At 38.6% G+C, this 24,045-nt stretch overlaps 1 protein-coding gene across 5 annotated transcripts in view; it reads right to left on the bottom strand.

Moving 5' to 3' along the window:
• The window catches only part of KIF13A (kinesin family member 13A), a 197,781-nt gene that overhangs the window by 67,974 nt on the left and 105,762 nt on the right, over nucleotides 1-24,045 (bottom strand). For 4 of the 5 annotated variants that reach the window (XM_069493541.1, XM_069493544.1, XM_069493545.1 and 1 more), the window contains exons 5-9: nucleotides 13,374-13,466; nucleotides 12,312-12,492; nucleotides 9,170-9,257; nucleotides 7,501-7,635; nucleotides 6,692-6,804 (exon numbers count right to left, since the gene is read on the bottom strand). In XM_069493541.1, the coding sequence (XP_069349642.1) occupies nucleotides 6,692-6,804; nucleotides 7,501-7,635; nucleotides 9,170-9,257; nucleotides 12,312-12,492; nucleotides 13,374-13,466 (610 nt within the window). Of the gene's footprint in view, nucleotides 1-6,691; nucleotides 6,805-7,448; nucleotides 7,476-7,500; nucleotides 7,636-9,169; nucleotides 9,258-12,311; nucleotides 12,493-13,373; nucleotides 13,467-24,045 lie in introns of those variants that run through there. The other variant, XM_069493546.1, reaches the window with a different exon arrangement.

Genomic DNA, 24,045 nt, shown 5'->3' with positions numbered 1-24,045 from the left:
CTTAGGTTAGGGGATGACATTTATAAACAGAGTTATGTTTTAAGATAGAAATTTTTACAAATCTACCTATCTATTATAATGAAGAATTCAGGATTTAAAAAAAGTAAATGAAACTTGGGTGTGTCAAAAACAAAATAAAAGCTGTTCTAATAAATAAAATCAATGAGAAAAAAACTGAGCATGATTAATTTTTTTTTTTTCTGCATCTCCCCCAACCTACACAATTTCCCTTGAAACTGTAACCACTATATTTCTGTCCTTGGGAGTGGAGGTAACGTGATGTGAGTTACCTGTTTTGTCTAGGATGGATTTCAAATGTTATTTTACAATAATCTTTTTGTAAGAGTATACACATATACTTATTAAACTTTATTAGAGTTATTTGTGTACATATTTCTCTGTCTCTATTTAGATTATGATCACCTTGAGGGAAGAGACCATTCTTTGGCTTCTATATTCCTCCATGCAATTACTGTGCTTGGTTTACGGAAAGCGCTCAGTAAATATCTGCTGAGTTATTCTGAGTCTAGATTCCAGTGAGGAACAGAACATGTGCCTCCATCTGGAGGCAATGTGCTGAGCAATTATAAAAACTGCATTTTCTAAACTTTGCAGCTTGGGGTAGCCATGAAACACAGTCTGGCCAAGGAGATGTAGGTAGATATTACCCACCATGTGGGTCTTCCAAGAAAGCTATTGTTCTCCTGGAAAAAAACGCACATATTCAGCTGCCAGAAACCTGTGGTTCTTCACCTTTCCTCCTTTTTCTTCCTTCTTTTTTGTTCTCATTTAGATGTGGATACAATGTCTGGAATGGGAGAGCAATCCTAAGATCAGGAGGATGCCATGAACACGCACTAAACTTAGTAGAGCTGTGTGCATTTCTGAGGTGCTGCACCAGCCTTTCGACCTCTTGTTAAATGAGAAAAATAAAGTCGTTTCATTGTCATGTAGCTGGTTTCTGTTGCCTAGAGCAGAATGCAACCCCTGACTTTGAAAGAATTAGTTGAAAGATGAGGAAACAAAGTAGATCCTCCCCAGTCCTCACTCTTAACAGTAAGGGAGAAATGCAAAAGAATATGAGTGACAAATTATAGGGTAAGGACAATATCATCAAATGATAGGAGAGGGAAGAAAACAGTTATACCTACAGTATGAACCTCATTCCTACAAATTGTTTTCCAGTGGCTAATGCCAATCATTAAACTCAATGCTCACCCAATGACTATCATTCCCATCTCATTTCTATTTCAATTGCTGTTGTGGCACAATAAAGTACATACTAACATTTCCAGAAATGAGTTCTATGGAACACTTGTTCTGGGGATCTTAATATACGTTATCCTACAATTCTGTCATCAAATAAGTTTAGGGCACGATGAGCTAAAGTTACATAGGATTCATTACTGCAGGACTTCTCAGAGCCTTTTAGTACTATGAATCTCCAAAGGAAAGTTTTATAATTGGCCTTTCTCAAAATTATTTGTCCAGAGATCCTTTTCTTCCCAGAGCCACCTGAGGAACTACTGTTTCCTAAAAACGCTTTGGAAAATACCAAGGTAACCCTGTTGCATTCCCCTCAAAATGTGGCTACTGTGTCTCAAGGAGAATTCTGCAGACCTTTCTAGGTATCTCATGTTAATAGTAAAGACATCTATCCAGGTTTTTGTTCATACGCTTGGACCCTGCAATGTACAAGTTGTAAATTAACAAGGACCCTCTACCCTTGAAAAAATGGACAGAAGCAGGCCATTTTTTATTTTCCCTTAGTACAGCTGCACATTTGATTATTCAGGCAATGCCCATTTAAAGTGAGGCTTCCGAGAGGAAATGAATAACAGTCATGGAAAGTACTTAAGAAGCCAAAAAAATAAAAGAAACGAAAGGACTGAGTCACATGAAATATTATTATAAAAAATTAGTGACACAATCCTAGGAGTAATATATATGAATACCCCTAGAACAAGTGTTCAGTAAAACCCATTTTTGGAAAGGGGTTAGTATATACCTTATTATTAACCACAGCAACTGAAATAGAATTGAAGATGGGAATGATACTCATTAGATAAACATTGTTTGCATTTCGTGACTGGCCATTGCTGAGAATACAATGAAACAATTTTCAAGTCTGGGGGCTTTAGAGAGAGTGCTCTATGCTATAAATGAGTTCTCAGTGCAGCTAAAGCAGCCAGACGCCAGTGGCAGGGAGAAGGTTTCCTCCTTTCACCTTCACTAGACAGGTGAGCGGCACACTGGTTTTTCAGATGCATTCCTTTGCGAAGATGGCCCACAGATGACCTATTCCTCCTGAACTCTGAACATTCCTTGGCAGCGCAGCCACACAACGCCTTAGCTCTTCAATGAAAGGAGTAACGCGTGCTTTAAAGCTCTTAAGAGCTTCAGGAGAGATGAGGCTCCTAAATCCACAGCCCATTAAGCAGACACTGATGTCTATGTGAAGCCCCTGACAGGTCTGCTTAAGAGGATTATTAATGCTCCACCCGAAGAAATCCAAATGGGAGGCCGAGAGAAAGGTTAAGAAATGTGTCAGAGATTTATTTAGTTTGAGCGCTCAACTGGGCACTTATTTCAAAGCTTAAAAAGCCATCTGTGGAGCTATCGGGCGGCAGTTTCAGTTTACTGTTTTTATTTTACTTTATTAGCACACAATTATACCTACAGTTTCCTATGTGTGGGATACTGTTCAAACACTTCACAAAAAGCAATGAATTTAACCCTGTTAACAACCCTACTCATTGGGTGGTTTCCTCATCCACAGTTCACAGAAAGGTCACGCAGCTAGTTTAATGTAACCAAGAAACTGTAGTGTCTCCTCCGGGAAGCCCTCCTTGATCCCTGCAGGTATGTTAGGCACCCCTCCCCTGTGTTACCCCTGCACTCTGTGTACAAGTTCCTGTGGCGCCCGACGTATTAACACAACCATTCCCAATGTCTTCCTTCCCCACTTCCCCAGGCCAGAGTCCCATCTCACCCGTTCCTGTGTTCCCATGCCTAGTCAGCATTCAACACACTTTGCTAAAATGAATCCAAAAAATACAGGTCCATATCTCTTATCTGAAATCCTCGGGGCCACATATATCTTGAAATTCAGAATATTTGGGATTTTAGGAAGGTAATTCAGTGCTCTATATAACCCCTGGTGGGATCTTGGACAGTACCGCATAGTGAAACACAAACGGCCACCCGAAGTGAGCAAAAGACACATGAGAGTGAGGCTGTCTCGACCTTCTCTGGCCAAGGCAATCCTCCTCCCCTTCACTGTTGAAGTGAAGAGACGTACTGCTGTCCTCAAGTATGTGCTCATCAAGGGTAGCCATCTTGCTGCAACAAGTTGCCGCAAACTTAGTGGCTTGAATCAGCACAAACTTATTACCTTATAGTTCTGGAGGTGAGAAGTCCAGAATGCCCTTGCTGGGCTAAAATCAAGACACTGTCAGGGCTGCGTGCCTTCTGGAGGCTTTGGGGAGCCTGTCCTTGCCTTTTCCAGCTTCTCCAGGATGCCCACAGTCCTCAGCTCGTGGCCCCCCCCTCCAACTTCAAGCAAGCAATGGTTGGTCAAGTTATTCTCACCCTGCATCACCCTGACTCTGGCTCTCCTTCCTCCCTATTTTATTGGTAAGACCCTTGTGATTACATTGTGCCCACCTGGATTACTACCCCTCTCAAAAGGCCTTAACTTAATTAATTACATCTGCAAAATGCCTTTCCCTTGTAAGGCACAGGTTTTGGGAATTAGATAGTAGATATATTTAGGGGGAGGTGGGAGGCGTCATTCTACCTGCCACAAGTCTAAATTCCTTTTGCAGCCCCAGCATCTACTGCAGTGCCAGACATATAGGGGAAGCATAGTAAATGTTTGCTGGGTTTTTCTTTACATTACTTAATGTCTCCAAGCATCAGTTTCTTCATCTTTAAACAGAGACTAGAAAAGTGCTGTGAAAACTACAAAGAACCCTTAAAAATGAGGATCAAGGGCTGGGCGTGGTGGCTCACACCTGTAAACCCAGCACTTTGGGAGGCCGAGGCAGGAAGATCGCTTGAGGCCAGGAGTTGAAGAAAAAATGAAGATCATATATCAAGAGCTAGCAGTAAAAAATACACACATCCATTTGTGAAAGAGCTAGTATGTAAATAAGAAAAGAGAGTAGGATGCCCAGAGAATTCCATTCAATTCAACAAGTCATGATGGAAAAGAGCCAGTTACTAGAAGATCTAAATCATGTTATCATGTAGCCTTAAGGTAATCCAGTAAGAGACACCACATAATTTAATGTCCCAAATTGAAGGGGACACTATTAATATTTACTCTGGGACAAAAGGATCAACCAGATGCTCCCAGGCAAGCAAAATGAATGGCCACCCCGGACATGCAGCCTCGTAGTTGAGCCTGGGCTCTGGAGACTGAATGCCTACAACCAAATCCACGACAGCCTCTTACAGCATGGTGACCTGGGGCACATTATTTAACCCCACTCTGTCTTAGTTTTCTCATCTGTAAAATGGGGACAACAGACCCATGTCATTGATGTGAGGGTCAGATGAGTCATCGCCTATGGAGCATTCAGAACAGTGCCTGGCACTGGCAAGAGCTCAGTAAAAGTTAGTGACCATTCCACATCCAGGCCGGCCAAGCACATATCCTTTAAATCCCCACAAGTTCACAGCACAGACTTTCCCATGTTGTCCTACACACCCAGCCAGTAGGCAAAGGGCGGGCATGGCTCACCACCTGCAAAGGAACCTCTACGATGGGTGGCAATCTTTCCTTTGGAACCTGCTCCCTCACACTCTCACTTCTATCTTCCCATCCGGTTTCTGATCTCATTTTGGAACACAGAGCTGCAGTGCAAGTCTGGGATCCTGTAATGCCTTGTCAGGAAATACAGCAAAATCCTTTGTTATCAGAGCAGGAGACAGGATGACTGGAAAATTAACTCCCTAAAGTAGCAGTCTTTCCTAGTGAGTGTGTTGTGTCCATTTGATAGAGTGGGTAGTGTTTTACTTCTAATTTTTAAGCTTTTGTATACTAGAATCATAATGTGCTAACATCATCTCAAAATGCAAGCTGCACAAACATGTTCCTGAATATATCTCCTCTTGCCACGTTCTGTCCTAAACCAAATCCCAAGTTACTATGGGTCAACAGAAAAAGATTACAAGTACAGACTAAACTACTTTCTGCTGAACTTGGAATAATGATGTTTATCCCGATTATAAAAATAATAGCTATAACAATCAATATTTATTCAGTGCATACTATGTGCCAGGCATCATTCTAAGCACACGATGGGCATTTAATCCCCAACAAATCTATGAAATAGGTACTATTATTATCTTTATTTTACAGATGAGAAAACAAAGCATAGAGGGGGTTAAATCACTTGTCCACAATACACATATCTAGTAAGTGGCGGAGGCAAGATTAAACCCAGCCAGTGTGGCTTGAATGCGCACTCTGAAATACAAACTCTGCTCCCTTTCATGTTGGAAAGCAAAGAGATTTCCTCTTGCATATCAGGGGCCATCCTGGGATACTGCATAACTAAAAATAACAAGTCCTTCAGTAGCGCCTCTGCTGAGGCCCTCTTTGTGGACCACCTGCATCTATCTCCTTTGTCTACCTGGCAAACTCCTAACCATCTTTCAATCCTCAGCTTTTATTGCATCAGTGCGTGCAACGTAGGCACTCGAGGCACATTGTAAGATTTCAGTATGGTAGTTACTCAATAACTGTTAACATTTTTCTAAGGTATTGATATTATTAATTTTTTTAAGGGTAGTCAAATGAAGCAATGGGAGTGAAGAAGGAACAAAGAAATATATAACTGGTTGTGATCAATTAGTTATAAACACCACTGCGCTCGGACCAGCCAAAGGTGTTGATATTTACACAGCATTAGCCTTCAGAAGGGATTCAAAGCAGATTTTCTTTTCAGAATAAGCTCCCTGAGTTCATTTAAGATGTAATTTCATTTAAAAACTTGATTTGTATTTACCTAAGACTGTATTATATACAATGATACACACGTGTTTGTACCATTTTTTCTTATTATTTTTAATTAACACACAATTGTACATATTTATGCAGTACAGTATGACATTTTGATACATGTATACAATGTGTTTCAATCATACCAGGGTAATTAGTACATCACCACCTCAAACATTTATCAGTTCTTTGTGTTGGGAACGTTCAAAATCGGCTCTTCTAGCTACTTGAAAATGTACAATAAATTGTTTTAATCATAGTCATTCTACAGTGCTATTGAACATTAGAACTTACTTCTCCTGCCTAGCTATAATTTTGCATCTGTTATGCAACCTCAGGCCATCCCTCCCCACTTCCCCCTTCCCAGCCTCTAGTAACACTATTCTACTCTCTACTTCTATGACATCAACTTTTTTAGCTTCCGCATGAGTGAGACCACGTAGTATTTATCTTTCTGTTTATATCATTTTTGAGCAGAGTTGCACCAGATAGCTTTATTCACATAAATCTCATGCATCTTAACGGAGGCAGGCTGCTGTTGTTTTTCTTCATCGCAGTTTACCAAAGCTACCTAGACTTTGAACAACCCATGCATCAGAACCTCTGACCCTCATAGCACAACAAGCCCCCCAAGGAAAGACAAGAAAAGCACCCTGGTTGTTCCAGCTCCAGCCACCTTACTTGTTAATGTTGCTGCCTTCTTTCAGTCGTTCTCCCGCAGCTCCTGTTTTAGACACTCTCTCGCTACCCGCCAGGTCTACCAAGCTGACTTTACTGACTTTCTCTCCTGAGTTCTAGTTGTAGAAAACAAGAGAGAAACAATACACATTAATGCAAAAAAACCACACAGATATCTACATATATGTCTGCACTATAATTGAGAGCAATCTGAATATTCATCCCACTCCAACACAGCATACTTCTCAAGATTTTAAATGGCCAGAAGAGTTGTATGAACTAGCAATTAATTTCATAGTCAAAATTTAAATTGGTACGAAATGTAGCATTTGTTTTACAGCTGAGTAACAAGTATATCAGTTTTCCAGAATATAGTCAGAAATCCGGAGATTTTATGTGCCTATGAGGAAATATTAGACGATGCGGATTTCTGCACATTCAGGTCCAATCTTTCATCTTTTGGGAAGTGTTCTTTAGGCTAAATGTTGTGGTTTCTTCTTTAATATCCCTCAAGGACTATGAAGTAGGCTTAGCTGTTTTTAGGGCAGTTTCAGTATGCAAAGATGCATATTAAAAGCTGCATGGTGGTGTCCTCATGCTCATTAGGGTATTTACATGAGAAATCCCATTTAAAAAAAAATTGTACATAAAAGAAGACCTAAAAAATTAAACGATTTAAGCAAAGTAGTTCATTTAGTAAGTACAAGAGCCAACATAAAATTCTCAGCCACTGACTCCAACCATGAAACACGTCACCCACATAGACACTTTGAGATCTTCCACTGTCCCCAAGGTTCTGCCCAATCCCTCACCCCAGACTGGAGGTCATAAAGTGTCTGGGTGATTATGATGTTGAACACGGCGTGGGAGCGGCTGCTTTCTTCATTCATGTTGGTTGCAGCCACCGTCCGAGACTTATTTCCCTCAGACATCAATGACTCAATATCCTAGAGGCAAAGCATAAGGAAAACGCCATAAGCAAGAACACAAGAACACAGTCCTGCATACCAGGGGTATGTGTTAATTACTTACGATTCCTCTGGCGCCTTCATCACCATTCTTCCATAAAAACCTCCCTACCTCTCCTCCACCCAGCATGGTGGGAGCTTCCACCTCCCTCTGAGCTTTCTAGGGTATGAACGGTTTTCTTCCATTCTTCTTTCCCTCAACAAACTGTCTTTCTTCTCTGTTAAGTCCCTATTTTCTCCTTTCTAAGTTCCTAGGGGAGCTAATATTTATTGAGCACTCCAGATATTCAATAACAGTAGTGACCTTATTTAATACTAACTCTCCTGTGCTAACCAACCCACTACTGCCTGCTCATCTGCCTTCCTCCTCCAACGCTGTGGCTCTCCAAGGGCAAGAGATTTCTCTTCTTCAACTCTGTACACTTGCTCCCAGAATACCTGGAGCCTATGAGCTCTTACGAAATGTTTGCAGAATGAACTTGAGTACTTTCCTGATTTTACACATAAGGTTGCCGAAGTTCATGGAGGTCAAATACCTGTTCCCACATCTAGTGAGAGGTGGAGCTGGGGTACAAATCAAGTGCTCCCCACTCTTACTAATAAGTGACAGGATGATGTTGACACGGACTTCAACTGCACTGAGCTAAGAACCAGGCCCTCTGCGAAGGTGCTGACTTAGCGCCTTTAGAGCAGAAAGGTTTCCATTCATTTCAGAACCTAAATGTTTTAAAAGAGATGGCTATGCCCTACTGCTGATTTGAGCAATACTCTATATATCTTCCTTTAAATGGCTGGAAAGAGTTACGTTACAGACCAGTTTTAGTTGTACTAAGTCTGAGGTGATAATGGCCAGACACATCCCATAGACAGCACCAGTTAAGTATGGGGATTCTTTTGTTCATTCATTCACTCATTCACTCATTCATTCATTCACATTCTTCAGCAACAGAGACAGTTTGGGTTACGAGATTTCCAAAGCAGTGACTACAGAAATAAGGGCAGAACAAAGAATCTCAGACCTTAACAAGGCATCTACGTCCTTTTAAGTCAAGGAGTAAGAAAAGGGAAATATGCCAGTCAATGGAAAGGGGAATGATTCAAAAAAAATAGAAGAGCCAGAACCATGAGAGGTGACAGAAACCAAGGCCGGAGACTCTGTCAAAATAAAGGTGTTGGAATTAACTACCAAAGCCTGTTTAGACTACCGCATTTGTCTAGAAGGACGTCACTGGCAAACTTAGGGAGAACAGTTTCAACAGAGTGGTGTTAGGGAAAATATTCAGCAACCTCAAATCATCAGGCCTTTCAGCCACACACAAAACCTTCAGGACAAACCAGCCTGCAGGGCGTGATTACAAGCCCTTTGTCTCTGTTTGGGCTGTGCTGATACCAGGATTCTGAGGACACGAATGGTATCAGTAGGTTGTGAAGCATCCACATAAAAATATATTCAACATCACTTATACATCTTGGTTTACAGCCAGTTTTTAAATGACATTTTAAAAAAACTTACCTCAAAACTAGTGACAGCTAATTGAGATAAACCATCTACATACGGTCCCAAAACTTTATGCTCTCGAACTTTAAGAGACTGTCTACTCCTATGGGAGGGAGGAAAAAGGAATGAATGAAACAGACCAAACTTGAAAGCTTTTCTTTCTTTTTAGGTACTTGGTAACTAAGATTGCAATTTCAAAAGAACTTTTTTTTAACCACACACTCACAAAAAAATTCTAAGACTACTTACTTATTTGGATTAGCAAAACAGCATTCCACATGAGGAATGTCTTTTATACTCTGATTTCTATTTAAAGTAACTTGCTATTTTAAAAATCCTATCTCTAGTCCCAAGCTAAACAGTCAGTACACAGAACTAGGTTAGGCTAACTCATTTTAGTAGATGAACTTGTTTCACATGGGGGGAAAAAAGGAAAGAGTGAAGCTAAGAATATGCTGGATCAAATTTAACCTTAAGGCTATTTTATAAGTAAGCACATTCTCAGTAAACAGTGTCTTAAAATTTTTGGACAAATAGTGAACAACATTAAAATGCTTTTAACTTTAATTTACTCCTTTAAGTTGCATTGATTTACGTTGCTTTTATGATGACAATTTTATAAAGAAAGTGAGATTATGTTAATAGCATGGTGGTGGTTAGTATTTATCCTATATTTAGCAATGTCATTACCGGTGAAGATTTTAAGTCTCTGAGTTTTTGAATAGCAAACCTGGTTTGGAACCCATTTGAAGAGCTTATCGACAGACAACTGGGATTAAAAGCAAGGCCATGTAAATTTTGACCACACTGTATGTCATCTTTTTCATGGCATTGGATATTAATCGCTTTTCAAATTAAGAGTCAGCGTTTGGCATTATGCTAGGGTGGGAAAAAAGGAACTGGGAATCACCGAGTGCCTCCCAACGTCATAGCATTGTCCCCTAAGCACTTTTCAGTTATCCCATTTAACCTCACAACACTCCTTCAAAGTAGGTTTTACTACCTTTACTTTAAGGATGAAGAATTCAGTGTGACAGGGCTAGGCATGGTGGCTCACGTCTGTAATCCTAGCACTCTGGAGGATCGCTGGAGGATGCAGGAGGATCGCTTGAGGTCAGGAGCTCAAGACCAGCCTGAGCAAGAGTGAGACCCCACCTCTACTAAATATAGAAAAATTAGTCAAGTACGGTGGTGCACTTAGTCTCAGCTACTCAGGAGGCTGAGGCAAGAGGACTGCTTGAACCTAGGAGTTTGAGGTTGCTGTGAGCTAGGCTGATGCCACGGCACTCTAGCCCAGGCGACAGAGCAAGACTCTGTCTCAAAAAAAGAAAAAAAAAAAAAACAAAAAAAAAAACAAGAACTCAATGTGACAATGAGCAATTCTGCAGTACTCTACACAAGGGCATACTACAATGCATGTCCTCAAGAGAGCTACGTTTATGCACATGATCCAGCTCACTCTGCTTGCACAACCAGAGGTTCTGTAACATTATTCAGCAGCAAGAAGTAGTAAATCTAGCACAATATTGAGTGCCTGTGATGGTGCCTAACATCTGCAATTCTTGTATACTGCTGGTGGGAGTGTAAACTGGTATAGTCGCTTTGGAAAATAGTTTGCACTATTTAATAAAGTTGGAGATTTAGTATCTTGTGACTCACAATTCCACCCCTTGATGTATTTTCTTTCCTGCACTTATCCACCAGGAGACCTGTACAAGAATTTTCAGAGCTGCATGGTAATGATAAAAAGAAATCACACCAATCACAGGGGAAGGGATAAATTATGGTATAATCATACAATGGAATGCCAAACAGCAGTAAAAATTAATGCTTTAGTACTTCACACATAAGAATAAATAAATCATTGGGGGGAGGGAAAAAGCAAATCACCAAAGGACATATATAGTACGATGTCACACAAAGTCAAAAACTGTGCAAAAGTATGTGTAAATGCCAAAGAAGAAGAGAATGATAGACATAGAATTCATAATAGTTCCCTTGGGAAGAGGTAGGGAATGGACTGGGATCCAAGAGGAACATATAGGGGTCTTCAAAAATACTGGTCATGTTCCATTTACTAAGCCAAGTGGCGAGTAGGCAGTTGCTGATTTCATTATTTGTTATCTTTTACAGGTGTTATAAATGTCTTTTCTATGCATTAAATAGTTAATAGCTTCTTAAAATAAATATAAACATTTCCTATGATTGGGCCACTTCTTTGCCACCCATAATTTTGACTGCACACCCTTGATTCCACCTAAGATCTTATGGACTTATAAGCATTCACAAATGTTACATTTCAGCTGCTAAAAGAATTTTAAAATAATTTTTAGTGACGGGAGAAAGCATTCATTGTGTTATGTGAAAAGTTCAGGATGCTCAATTGTCTTTTAAGAAAATGACCTCAAAATGCACATATATACATAAATCTGAAACCACAGGATCAAAATGCCCCAAAGTATTTAACAATGGTTATTTTTGAATGGTGAGATTATAGATCATCTTTATTTCTTCTTACACTTTACCTATTTTCCAATTTTCTATGAATACATACTATTTTTAAATCAGTACAGAATTTTTTTAACTCAAAAAAATGTAAGTGCCTCTCTTTCCCTCTATGAATCAAACTCATCTAATCTTTATTATCTAGTTTTTAAAAAATACAGATGCCTGGGGTTCACCCTGGGTCTACAGAATCACAGTCTCTGTGGGGTGCCTTGCTGTAGTCACTCCAGTAGATCCTTAAACAGTTCCCCACACGATTCCAACACACAACCAGGGAACAGAACTACTTGCCTAGGCTGAGTTGCTTCAATCCTTCAACCATTTTACCTTCAACACGGAGGTGCTTCTTGTCAGTATAAATGGAAGAACCAATGTGTTATTCATAACTCAATTGTTATGAATAGTTCATGGTGGCAAAAAATAATACCAAAAAAAAAAGGGCACACACAGGCAACTTTACACATGAGTATAGGATAAACTGTATATACACTGGGTTGCTAAGAAGCTTTGAGAAACTGATGATTTCTCAGGAAATGAACTGAAACCAGAGTAATAAGGGCTCAAATACATACATTCACCTAGGATTTCAACTTTTAGAATCATTTAAAATTATTACCCCTATTTACAAGCTTCATTTCAATCACTAACTTACCCTTTGGGGTCTAAAAGATCTCGAACTTTCTCATTATAAATTTCCATATAGGACACTTCGACTTTAAAGGTCTGGGATTCATTTTGCTCCAAAGAGATCCTTTTAAATAAAGCACAGCAGAGCCTTGGAATAAGGCCCAGCTGCTCAGCATGGCCCATCATGGAGAAGGATTTTCCTGAACCTGGAGAAGAGAAAGCAAGAAGAAGAAAGGGTGGAAGAGGAAGCAAAATGTATATATCAGCCGAGGTCACGCAGCAGAAGAGTGACACATCTGGCCGCAAACCCAGGCCCTCAGAGGGCGCCTGGGATGCCAAGGCTGCGACTGCGCTTTCCATTACAATCATGCCCTCCAGGCTGACTCCCATTGCAAGAGCTGGAGAGCATCTCATTTACAGATGAATGTGTATAAATGCAACCACGAAAAATACATAATCTTTGAAAGTATGTATGGTAAAATTCCAACCACGCTTTATCAAGATAACATTAATAGTATTTTACTGTTGTATATATCACACTTATTCCCTCATCTGAGTCTCTTTAGTTACGCTGCGATGTGGTATTAGCCAGCACTGTTGTGATTTATTTATTCTTACCTCATAGCTGAAAAAACAGTGGCTCAGAGTGTTAACCGCTGAGCCACTAGTATGTTTTTGGTTTGGTTATTTCAACTGACTGCTTCACAAGCCTGGGTTTAATAACCTATCATCACTTTTGTATCCTTGTTAAAGTCCTCAGTATAGGATGATACCAAGAGTTTTTCTGTAGTTTTTACTATAACATTTATACTGAGAAACTGGTCAAGTATTCTTCTAGTTCAAATACAGGTTAAAACGATAACTTAGGAAAATGACATTTAATGTTTTTAAATTAGCTTTGTTTATTAACACTGAAATTATTCAATTATCAAAACTGTTGCACCTTCAAAAAGATGGTTACTTTCGATCATCTAATTCAGTTAAACGCATAAAAGTCAGAAGCCTTTTTGTTGCTTCTCAAAGGTTTTCTAAGTTTTCAGAAATGCATATTTAGTATCATTGACTGTAAATAAAAGCAACTTCTTACCTGTTTGTCCATATGCAAAAATACAAGCATTATACCCCTGAAAGGCTTTTTCAAGAATTCCTTCTCCAAGGCACTTGAAAACCACTTCTTGACCTAAAAAACAAGACAAACACAAATTAAAAACTAAAAAAAGGGAATAATTTTTCTTGACACATTTGTAACATCGCAATAAAAAAAAAACGTTAAAATTGTACTGTCTGCTATGAATAAGGCTATATATTAAGAGCTCAATATATACAATTTCATTTACATTTCTAAAGTATAGCTCAGTATGTGGATAAACTGTTCCCTTCTAAGACATTTCTTTAGGCATCAAAGTTTCCTTTCCATTGTCAGTGGGCCATATGGAAGCATCAGTCAAATTTGGTTAAGTTTCTTCTTATGACTTAGCACCAAAAATGTCATTCAACATGAATTGTCTTATCTCCCCATCTGGATTCAGAGCTTCCAGTGAGCAAGAACCATGTTATACACACCTTGGTGCCACCCCTTTTCCTCTAGCCTGGTGTTCTGTACATGCCGCGTCCCAAAAAACTGTTCATTGCTGATGGTGGAGTGACGACTTCAACTGCTGTTTGTAGATTTGCAGGCACCCTCACCTGTGTCCCTATTGGGGCCTGAGGGACAAGTTCTCTTACATGAATCTCTCTGTATCTCTGTCATGTACTGAACTATGGTAAGTCAGGCTGAAGAGTAAAGGTGTGACAATCTTTTTAAACGCTTGAAGGCATTTACTGCACTTTGAAATTGGTGACTTTTGAACATTTATTTCCCATCATTAAGAAAATTAAAATTATATTCTTCCTCTGTGCTCTTACAGTTCTCAGAACATTCACTATTATAACATCTGCAAAAACTAATGGCTTAAGTACCTGTTTCCTCCACCGGAATGAGAGCCCCTGATGTCAGAGGCTATAATCGGTTTATCTTTGTAATCCTAGGGCCTAGGACAAAAATGCTTAATAAATGTTTGTTGAAATAATGCGTCAGTCTAACCTTTTTATCCTACATGACAGTTCCTTTTACATTTGAAAATAATGTAACATAACATAAGCTTTTGGTTTTATGTTTTTCTCTTATGCCAAGTTGGATTTGATTTTAGAAGTCCCTTGTTATACTACGATATTATATATCATGATCCTGGAACGGGACTCTTACAAGTGTGTCAACACAAAACAAGGGATAATATTTTCAACCATCAGGCTGGCAAAAAATAAAACTTTGACAACATCAAATATTGTTGGATTGAGGAAAGAGATATTTTCAGAAGCTGCTGGTGGCAGAATAAACGAAGAGAGCCTTTATGAAGGAAAACCTGATGGCATCTATATTTTTTTTTTTTTTTTGAGACAGAGTCTCACTCTGTTGCCCAGGCTAGAGTGAGTGCCGTGGCGTCAGCCCAGCTCACAGCAACCTCAAACTCCTGAGCTCAAGGGATCCTCCTGTCTCAGCCTCCCGAGTAGCTGGGACTACAGGCATGCACCACCATGCCCGGCTAATTTTTTCTATATGTATTTTTAGCTGTCCATATAATTTCTTTCTATTTTTTTTAGTAGAGATGGGGTCTCGCTCTTGCTCAGGCTGGTCTCGAACTCCTGAGCTCAAACGATCCGCCCACCTCGGCCTCCCAGAGTGCTAGGATTACAGGCGTGAGCCACCGCGCCCGGCCCTGATGGCATCTATAAAAGGGAATATGCCCACGCTCTCCAGCCCACTGCGAGGTGTCTACCTTAGAGACACTCCCACGAACGGCTCTTTCCAAGGATGTTCATGGCAGCACTATTTATAAAACCATAAACTGGAATCAAGTTAAATGCCCATTAGTATGGCAGTAAGTAAAATGTGACTTTTTATATGATGGAATACTATACAACATTTTATAAAACAAAAAAAAAAACCCACATCTATGTATAAAAAATGCTAGAATTAAAAAACACTGTTGAGTGGAAAAAAGCCATTTTTAGAATAGTATATATAATATAAAAACTTATGTCAAATAGTGTGTGTGTGAGAGAGAGAGATCTATGGATGCTATGGTATAAAAATGGATTAGAAAAAATGTACCAAATTATATAACTATTTCTCTATTGCTAATTTCCTCCATCCAGCACTGAAGGCCTGGTACCTAAGAGATATTCAAAACATGTTGGCGGGATATGTGGATTTTTTTTAATGGGTGTAATCATAAGAGTCTTTTCTAAACCCACAGATTTGTTGTGAAGACTACCTAAAGGTGTGCGTGTGTGTGTGTTAGTGCACACACACATTCTGAAAAGAATAAGGTATTGTCAAAATTAGCTACCACACATACACTTTAAAAATTGCTTTTATGTTACAGTCAAGTATGATACTTTCGTGCTAAGAAAATATCTGACCACCCTGGTGTGTGATCTTTCATATACATCAGTATTTTCTCATACGTTTTCTCAAAGTACCTTCCCTTATTCCACACATATTCCCAAGCCCCATGCTAAAAGGCAGGCCTTTTATCTGGAGCTGAGAGTCCTGTATCGGAGAAGATCCGGAATTAAATGCAGCCTGTGCTCAGGCTTGTTAGAACTGCCTGTGGTCCTCACGCAGACCCAAGTGCCATTCGAAGACATTCTAAAAGCAACTCTTTCTTGGCACAAGCAGCTGAATGAAGCAATCCTGTTTGATCTTCCACACTGGCTAACCAGCCCCCAGGAAGGGGGTAGGGTGAGAGTGGGGACAAGCGATTTTAAGAGTTGGCTAGGTCAAGTATCCTGACCGTAATTCATGATTCCAATTCATATTTAGTAACTTGAAAAAAAAGCAAGAGCTTGAGTTGATGAAAGGACTCAACTGCAGAGAAGCACTGTGGTCAAAGAGATTTTAGTGTGGCCCGCTAGAGCCTGAAATCCTTAACCAATCAAGAATTTATACCTATTCCTACATATCAGGTAGTGAAACGTTAACACTTCTGCTTTCCGCTCCGAATGCCGAGTAGGTTGGAATCAGGATGGATTATTTTCCCTACATTCTTTCAAGAGCAAATCACAATGTGTCTTTTTCCTTGGTAGGAATGGTCTTTTAAGCTAAAGATTATTAGCTGGAAAAAACAAGAATGAATGCTATACAGCTAAATGAAATATGTTTACAAGTGAAAAAAACAACAACCAGGATGTGTACACTAAAATTGCATGAAAAATGAACCAAATGAACAAAGAATTCCCTAGCATATAAAAATATAAGAGTAAATTTCAGTTTAGCATATGTCCAAATATTACAATACTAAACAGGACATGACTTAGCCTAATTCGACTAGTATACTTTTATTACTTTTGCTACCAAAGAGAAGGTGGAAAATTAATTTTTATGAACTGTCCTATTGGTAAGACACTTCACATATTTTATATCATTGAATCTTGACAATACCCAGGAAGGGTAGGTATGAATTATGATTGATAGGGTGACTGGGTCTCAGAAAGGTTAAGTCATTTGCCCAAAACCTCATCACTTGTGAGTGGCAGGGCCCAGGTCTGCCTGTACTGACTCCCAAATCTTAAGGCTGATGTCCACCCTTATCAGTTAACTCTTGCTACATGACACTGGGAATCAGCTGCTCCTACCTCTCATCTCCACAGTATTTCTGACAAACTGCCAGAACTTATTACATTGCCTGATTTTTTCTTTTCATGTTTGCCTCTACTGCTAGATGGTGAGCACCGTGAAAAGAGGGGTCACTGCATCTTAGCAGAGTGCCTGACTCATATTTACTGAATTATTCCTGTGTTGACATTGCTGTTCTCAGGCTAATGTATTTTTAATTGAGGGCTCCTTTCCTCATTAGTAATAAGAAAGTCATCAAAACATTGCTCATTAAACTTAAAAAGAAATGCTTAATTGTATCACTTTCCACTTTGGTCAAAGTATGACTGTTTTTGAAATTCTAATGAATCCCTGAAGACTACAGCAGGCCTTTGTTAAATAATAAATAAGCCAATGGGGTATGAATAGATGTGTCAACATAGTATATATGTACTAACCAGATAATTTTGATAAAAATTACAGATCACACTTTCACAGATACTCACAGTAACCTCCTGGGTATTATAACAAAATATATGTGACAAAAAAAAAATAAAGCTAGTTGCTCTGATTTCCACTAAATATGTACATATGATTTTAGAAAATAGTCAAGTTCTTCTAGTTACAGTTATGCTTGGCAGATAGAATATAATTCAAATTTAACATATTGAATAAAGTTTTATTCATAACTGGGAAACGAAAAAATCTGAGGAAAAAATGAATACAAAAAAATAGAAAATTATTATACTGTTTCTGAAAAGATTTGTTTTCTCTTTTGCATGTATTTTTACAAATCTAAGTAAGACTGGATTCTAGAGAGACTAGAATACATTTTACCACCATGGCTTCATGTCTCAAAGGAAATTTATTTTCTTTTAAGACAAGAAATAATGAACATTTTTTCATCTCTACAAATTATACGTCAATGTTAGCATTTTTAATAGGTGCTGAGCTTTCCACTGTATGAATAACTGATTCCATGAGTTCCCCACAATGGAAATTTAGATTTTTTCTGCTAATCTTCTTCAATATTTATCCTTACATGTTTATCTCTGTGCACTTTCCTACTGACTTTACTAGGCAAAACTCCAAAAAAATCAAATTGCTAAGTCATCTAGCAATGCACTGTTTACAACACCTTCAACATCACTGCCTATGATCATTCTTCTTAGTTTTGATTAAGTGAATCGGGAAAAAAAGCCTCTTGTTTTCATAAAGTAACTTTCCTTTTTTTTGTTTATTGCCCATTTGTATTAATTCTTTAGTAAATTGGCTATTTTAGTCCTGTGCTTATTTTTATAAATCAGTTGGTTTAGTCATTGATTTTTTCTTTAATCTTAAAATGCTCACTACATATTAGGGATATTAACCTTTGGCCTATCGTATACGTTGTAAATATTTTCTTCCCAGCCTGTCATTTACCTTTCAGTCTTATGTTGTTCTTTGCCATACAAAAGCTTTTGGTCTTTCACATTCAAATATTTTCCCTTTTCCTTTATGATTTTTGCCTATGGTATAGGTTCTTTTCCCAAAATCCTCTTCCATCACCCAAATTATATAGAATTCACCCATATTTTCTTCGTGTTTTATTTGTTTTGCTTTTTACAATTTTATTTTCAAACCTCAGCTCTATCATCTTCTTACCATCTGCTGCATGACATCGGGCAAGTTCTCTGTTTCTTCATCAACAAAATAGGAATAATAGCTGCTACCTTAGTGGGTTGCTGGGATGATTTATTAAAAATTTCAAAATATTACATGGGTACAAACATTTTTGTTTACATGTATCGCTTTTGTAATGCTTGAGTCATGGCTATAAGTGTCCCCATCACCCAAATAGTGTTCATGGCACCTGTGAAGTAGGTTTTTGCCAATTTCCTCTCCCTCTGCCCCGCCTCTGCTTGATTTCCACTGAGTTTTACTTCCCTCTGTGCACGTGTAGTTCCAATTTAATAGCAAGTACGTGTGGTGTTTGTTTTCCATTCTTTAGACACTCCACTTAGGAGAATGGTTTCCAGTTCCAACCATATTGTTGCAAAAGGCATTAATTCATCCCTTTTTGTGGCTAAGTAGTACTCCATGGTATAGACATACCATATTTTGTTTATCCACTCATGAATTGATGGGCACTTGGGTTGATTCCTCATCTTTGCAATTGTGAAGTGTGCTGCAATAAACATTCGAGTGCAGGTGTCTTTTTGATAAAATGGCTTCTTTTCCTTTGGGTAGATACCCAGTAGTAGGATTGCTGGAAACAATGGTAGATCTACTTTTAGTTCTTCAGGGAATCTCCATACTGTTTTCCATAGAATTTGTACTTATTTGTAGTCCCACCAATAGTGTAGAAGTGTTCTTTTCTCTCTGCATCCACACCAGCATCTATTGTTTGTGGGCTTTTTAATAAAAGCCATTCTAACAGGGGCAAGGTGATATCTCATTGTGGTTTTAATTTGCATTTCCTGATGATTAGTGACATTGAGCATTTTTTCTTTTTTTCTTTTTTCTTTTTGGCCATTTGTCTATCTTCTTTTGAAAAACTTTTGTTCATTTCTTTTGTCCACTTTTTAATGGGGTTGTTTGTTCTTTTTTTGCTAATTTGCTCTTTGTAGATTCTGGATATTAGCCATTTGTTGTATGTATAGTTTTCGAATATTTTCTCCCATTCTGTAGGTTATCTATTTGCTCTGTTGATTATTTCCTTAGCTGCGCAAAAGCTTTTTAATTTAATTAAGTCCCATTTATTTATTTTTCTTGTTGCTGTTAATTGTCATTGGGAGTCTTAGTCATAAATTCTTTACCTCTGCTGCTGTCTAGAAGAGTTTTTCCTACATTTTCTTCTAGAATTCTTATGGTTTCATGCCTTATATTTAAGTCTTTTATCTATCTTGAATTAATTTTTGTGACTGGTGAGATATACAGATCCTGTTTAATTCTTCTTCATGTAGCTATCCAATTTTCCCAGCACCATTTATTGAATAGGGCTTGTTTTCCCCAGTGTATACTGTTGTCTGCTTTGTCAAACATCAGTTGGCTCTATGTGGATGGTTTTACATCTGGGTTCTCTGTTTTATTCCATTGGTCTATGTCTCTATTTTTGTACCAATACCAAGCTGTTTTGGTTACTATAGTCTGGAAGTATAGTTTCAAGTCTGGTAATGTGATACCTCCAGATTTGGGGATTTTTGTATATTTGTTTGTTTTTTGCTTAAAATTGCTTTGGCTATTTGGGCTTTTTTATGGTTCCAAACAAAGTGCAGAATTATTTTTTCTAGATCTGTGAAATATTGCACTGGTATTTTGATAGGGATTGAATTGAGTCTATAAATCACTTTGGGTAGTATGAACATTTTAACAATGTTGATACTACTGATCCATGATCATGGTGTGTCTTCCCACTTGTTTGTATACTCTGCAATTTCTTTCCTCAGTGTTTTGTAATTCTATTTGTAGAGATCTTTCACCTCCTTGGTTAAGTATATTCCTAGGTATTTTATTTTCTTTGTAGCTACTGTGAATGGTATTGAGTCTTTGATTTGACTATCCACTTCACTGTTATGGGTGCCCAGAAATGCCACTGAATTGTGTACATTGATTTTGTAATATGAGACTTTGCAGAATGTACTTATCAATTCCAGGAGTCTCTTGGTGGAGTCTTTGGGGTTTTCTAGATATAAGATCATATCGTCAGCAACAAGCAATAATTTGACCTTCTCTTTTCTGATTTGGATGTCCTTCATTTCTTTCTCTTGCCTGATTGCTCTGGCTAGGACTTCCAGCACTATGTTGAATAGATGTAGTGACAGTGAGTACCTTTGTCTCTTTCCAGTTCTTAGGGGGAATGCTTTCAGCTTTTCCCCATTTGGTATGCTGTTGGCTGTGGGTTTGTCATATATGGCTTTTATAATTTTGAGATATGCTCCTTCTATGCCTAGTTTGTTGAGGGTTTTTATCATGAAAGAGGGCTGAATTTTGTCGAATGCTTTTTCTGCATCTACTGAGATGATCATATGGTCTTTGTTTTTGCTTCTGTTTATGTAGTGAATCACATTTATTGATTTACGTATGTTGAACCATCCTTGCATCCCTGAGATGAAACCCACCGGGTCATAATGGATTATTTCTTTGACATGCTGTTGAATTTGGTTAGCTAGTATTTTAATGAGGATTTTTACATGTAAGTTTATAAGGGATATTGGTCTATAGTTCTCTTTTTAGTATGTTCTTTCCTGGCTTTTGTATCAAGGTGATACTTACTTCATAGAATGAGTTGGGGAGGATTCTCTCTTTCTTGATGCTATGGAATAATTTCTGCAGTGTGGGTACCAGCTTTTCTTTGTGGGTCTGGTAAAATTTGGCAGTGAATCCACCTGGTCTCAGGCTTTTTTTGTTGTCATTGTTGGAAGATTTCTTATTACTGCTTCAAGCTTGCTGCTCATTATTGGTCTGTTCAGGAGTTCCATTTCTTCCTGATTGAGTCTTGGGAGGTTATGTGTTTCCAGGAAATTTGTCCGTTTCCTCTAGGCTTTCTAATTTATGTGCATAGAGATTTTCATAGTATTTACAGATGACATTTTGTATTTCTGTGGTATCAGTTGTAATATCTTCTCTTTCATTTCTGATTGAGCTTATCTGGGTCCTTTCTCTTTTATTCCTGGTCTAGCAAGAGGTCTATCAATTTTGTTTATCTATTCAAAGAGCCAACTTTTTGTTTTGCTGCTCCTTTGTATTATATTTTTATTTTCCATTTTGTTTAGTTCTGCTCTGACCTTATTTCTTTTCTTCTGCTGGTTTTGGGTTTGGTTTGCTCTTCCTTTGCTAGTTCCTTGAGACGTGTCATTAGATTGTTAATTTGTGATCTTTCTGATGTAGGCATTTAAGGCTATGAATTTTCCCCTTAGGAATGCTTTTGCTGAATCTCACAGATTTGGATACCTTGTGTCCCTTTTGTTGTTCAGTTTGAGCAATCTTTTGATTTCCATCTTAATTTCATTATTGGCCCAGTAATCATTCAGCAGCAGGTTAATTTCCACGACTTTGTGTAGAATTGAATGTTTCTCTTGGAACCGATTGCTAGTTTTATTCCACTGTGATCTGAGAAGATACATGTTATGATTCCTGTTTTTTTGAATTTGTTAAGACATGTTTTATGGGCCGGCTGCAGTGGCTCACACCTGTAATCCTAGTACTCCGGGGGACTGAGGCAGGGGGATCACTTGAACTCAGGAGTTTGAGACTAGCCTGAGCAAGAGCCAGACCCTGTCTCTAGTAAAAATAGAAAAAAATTAGCTGGGCAACTAAAAATAGAAAAAATTAGTCGGGAATGGTGGCATGTGCCTATAGTCCCAGCTACTTGGGAGGCTGAGGCAGGAGGATAGCTTGAGCCTAGGAGTTTTAGTTTTCTGTGAGCTAGGCTGATGCCATGGCACTCTAGCCCAGGCAACAGAGTGAGACTATGTCTCAAAAAAAAAAAAAAAAAGACATGTTTTGTGGCATAAAATATGATCAATCTTAATGTTCCATGTGCTGACGAGAGAAATGTATATTCAGTAGTTTTAGGGTAAAATCTGTAAATGTCTGTTAGGCCCATTTGTTCTGTTTAAGCCCAGTGTTTGTTTATTTACTTTCTGCATGAAGGATCTGTCCAGTTCTGTCAGTGGAATGTTAAAGTCCCTGGTAATTATAATGCTACTGTTTATCTTTGCTTAGATCTAGTAGAATTTGCTTTATGAAGTTGGGTGCATAAATATTTAGGATTGTTATGTCTTCTTGTTGAATTGCTCCCTTTACCGTTACATCATGATCATCTTTGTCTTTCTTTACTATTGTTGATTTAAAGGTCAATTTTATCTGATACAAGTATGGCTACACCTGCTTTCTTTTGGTTTCCATTTGTGTGGAGTACTTTTTTCCATCCCTTTGCCTTGAGTATGTAAGAGTCCTTGTGAGTTGGATGTTTTTCCTGGAGACAGCAGATACTTAGGTTGTACTTTTCCATCCATTCAGCTAGCCCATGTCTCTTAAGTGGGGCATTCAGACCATTCACAACGATTGACAGAATTGATATGTGGGATGCTGTTCTAGTCATCATGTTGGGTAGTACCTTATTGCTTTGTTTATCCTCTTGTGCTATATTATTTTATATGAGCTCTGAGGTTTAGCTTTTGGGTGGTTTTACAATGGTGGGGGTCTATTGTGCTGATGCACGTATAATGCAGTTCTGAGTATTTCCTGCAGGGCAAGTCTGTTCTTGACAAATTCCCTCAGTGTTAGCTTGTCTGGAAAAGTCTTCATTTCTCCTTCATGTATGAAATTTAATTTTGCAGGACACAAAATTCTAGGCTGGTAGTTGTTCTGTTAAAGAAGATTGAAGATGGGGCCCCAATCCCTTCTGCCTTGTAATGTCTCAGTTGAGAAGTCTCCTGCTAGCCTGATGGGTTTTTCTTCGTAAGTTACTTGTTTTCACCTCACAGCTCACAGGAGTTCCTCCTTTGTGTTGACTTTGGCCAGTCTGATGATTATATGTCTTGGTGATTGCCTCTCTGCAATGAATCTCCCAAGTGTTTGCTGAACTTCTTGTACCTGGATGTCTAAATCTCTAGCAAGAGCAGGGAAGTTTTCCTCAATTATTCCCTCAAATAGGTTTTCCAGGCCTTATACATTTTCTTTGTTACCCTCAGGGATGCGCATGATTCTTGTATTAGGTCATTTTACATAATCCCATATTCCTTGTAGGCTTTGTCCATGCCTCTTAATTCTTTAATCTTTATTTTTTTTTTTTTTTTTTTTTTTTTTTTTTTGTTGAGACAGAGTCTCACTTTGTTGCCCAGGCTAGAGTGAGTGCCGTGGCGTCAGCTTAGCTCACAGCAACCTCAAACTCCTGGGCTTAAGCGATCCTACTGCCTCAGCCTCCCGAGTAGCTGGGACTACAGGCATGCGCCACTATGCCCGGCTAATTTTTTCTATATAGATTTTTAGATGTCCATATAATGTCTTTCTATTTTTAGTAGAGACGGGGTCTCGCTCAGGCTGGTCTCGAACTCCTGACCTTGAGCAATCCACCCGCCTCGGCCTCCCAGAGTGCTAGGATTACAGGCGTGAGCCACCGCGCCCGGCCTAATCTTTA

Source organism: Eulemur rufifrons, chromosome 18 (genome assembly GCF_041146395.1).
Source record: "Eulemur rufifrons isolate Redbay chromosome 18, OSU_ERuf_1, whole genome shotgun sequence".
NCBI lineage: Eukaryota > Metazoa > Chordata > Mammalia > Primates > Lemuridae > Eulemur > Eulemur rufifrons.
Note: the sequence above shows the minus strand (reverse complement) of the source record. Positions and strands in the feature narration are given on the sequence as shown.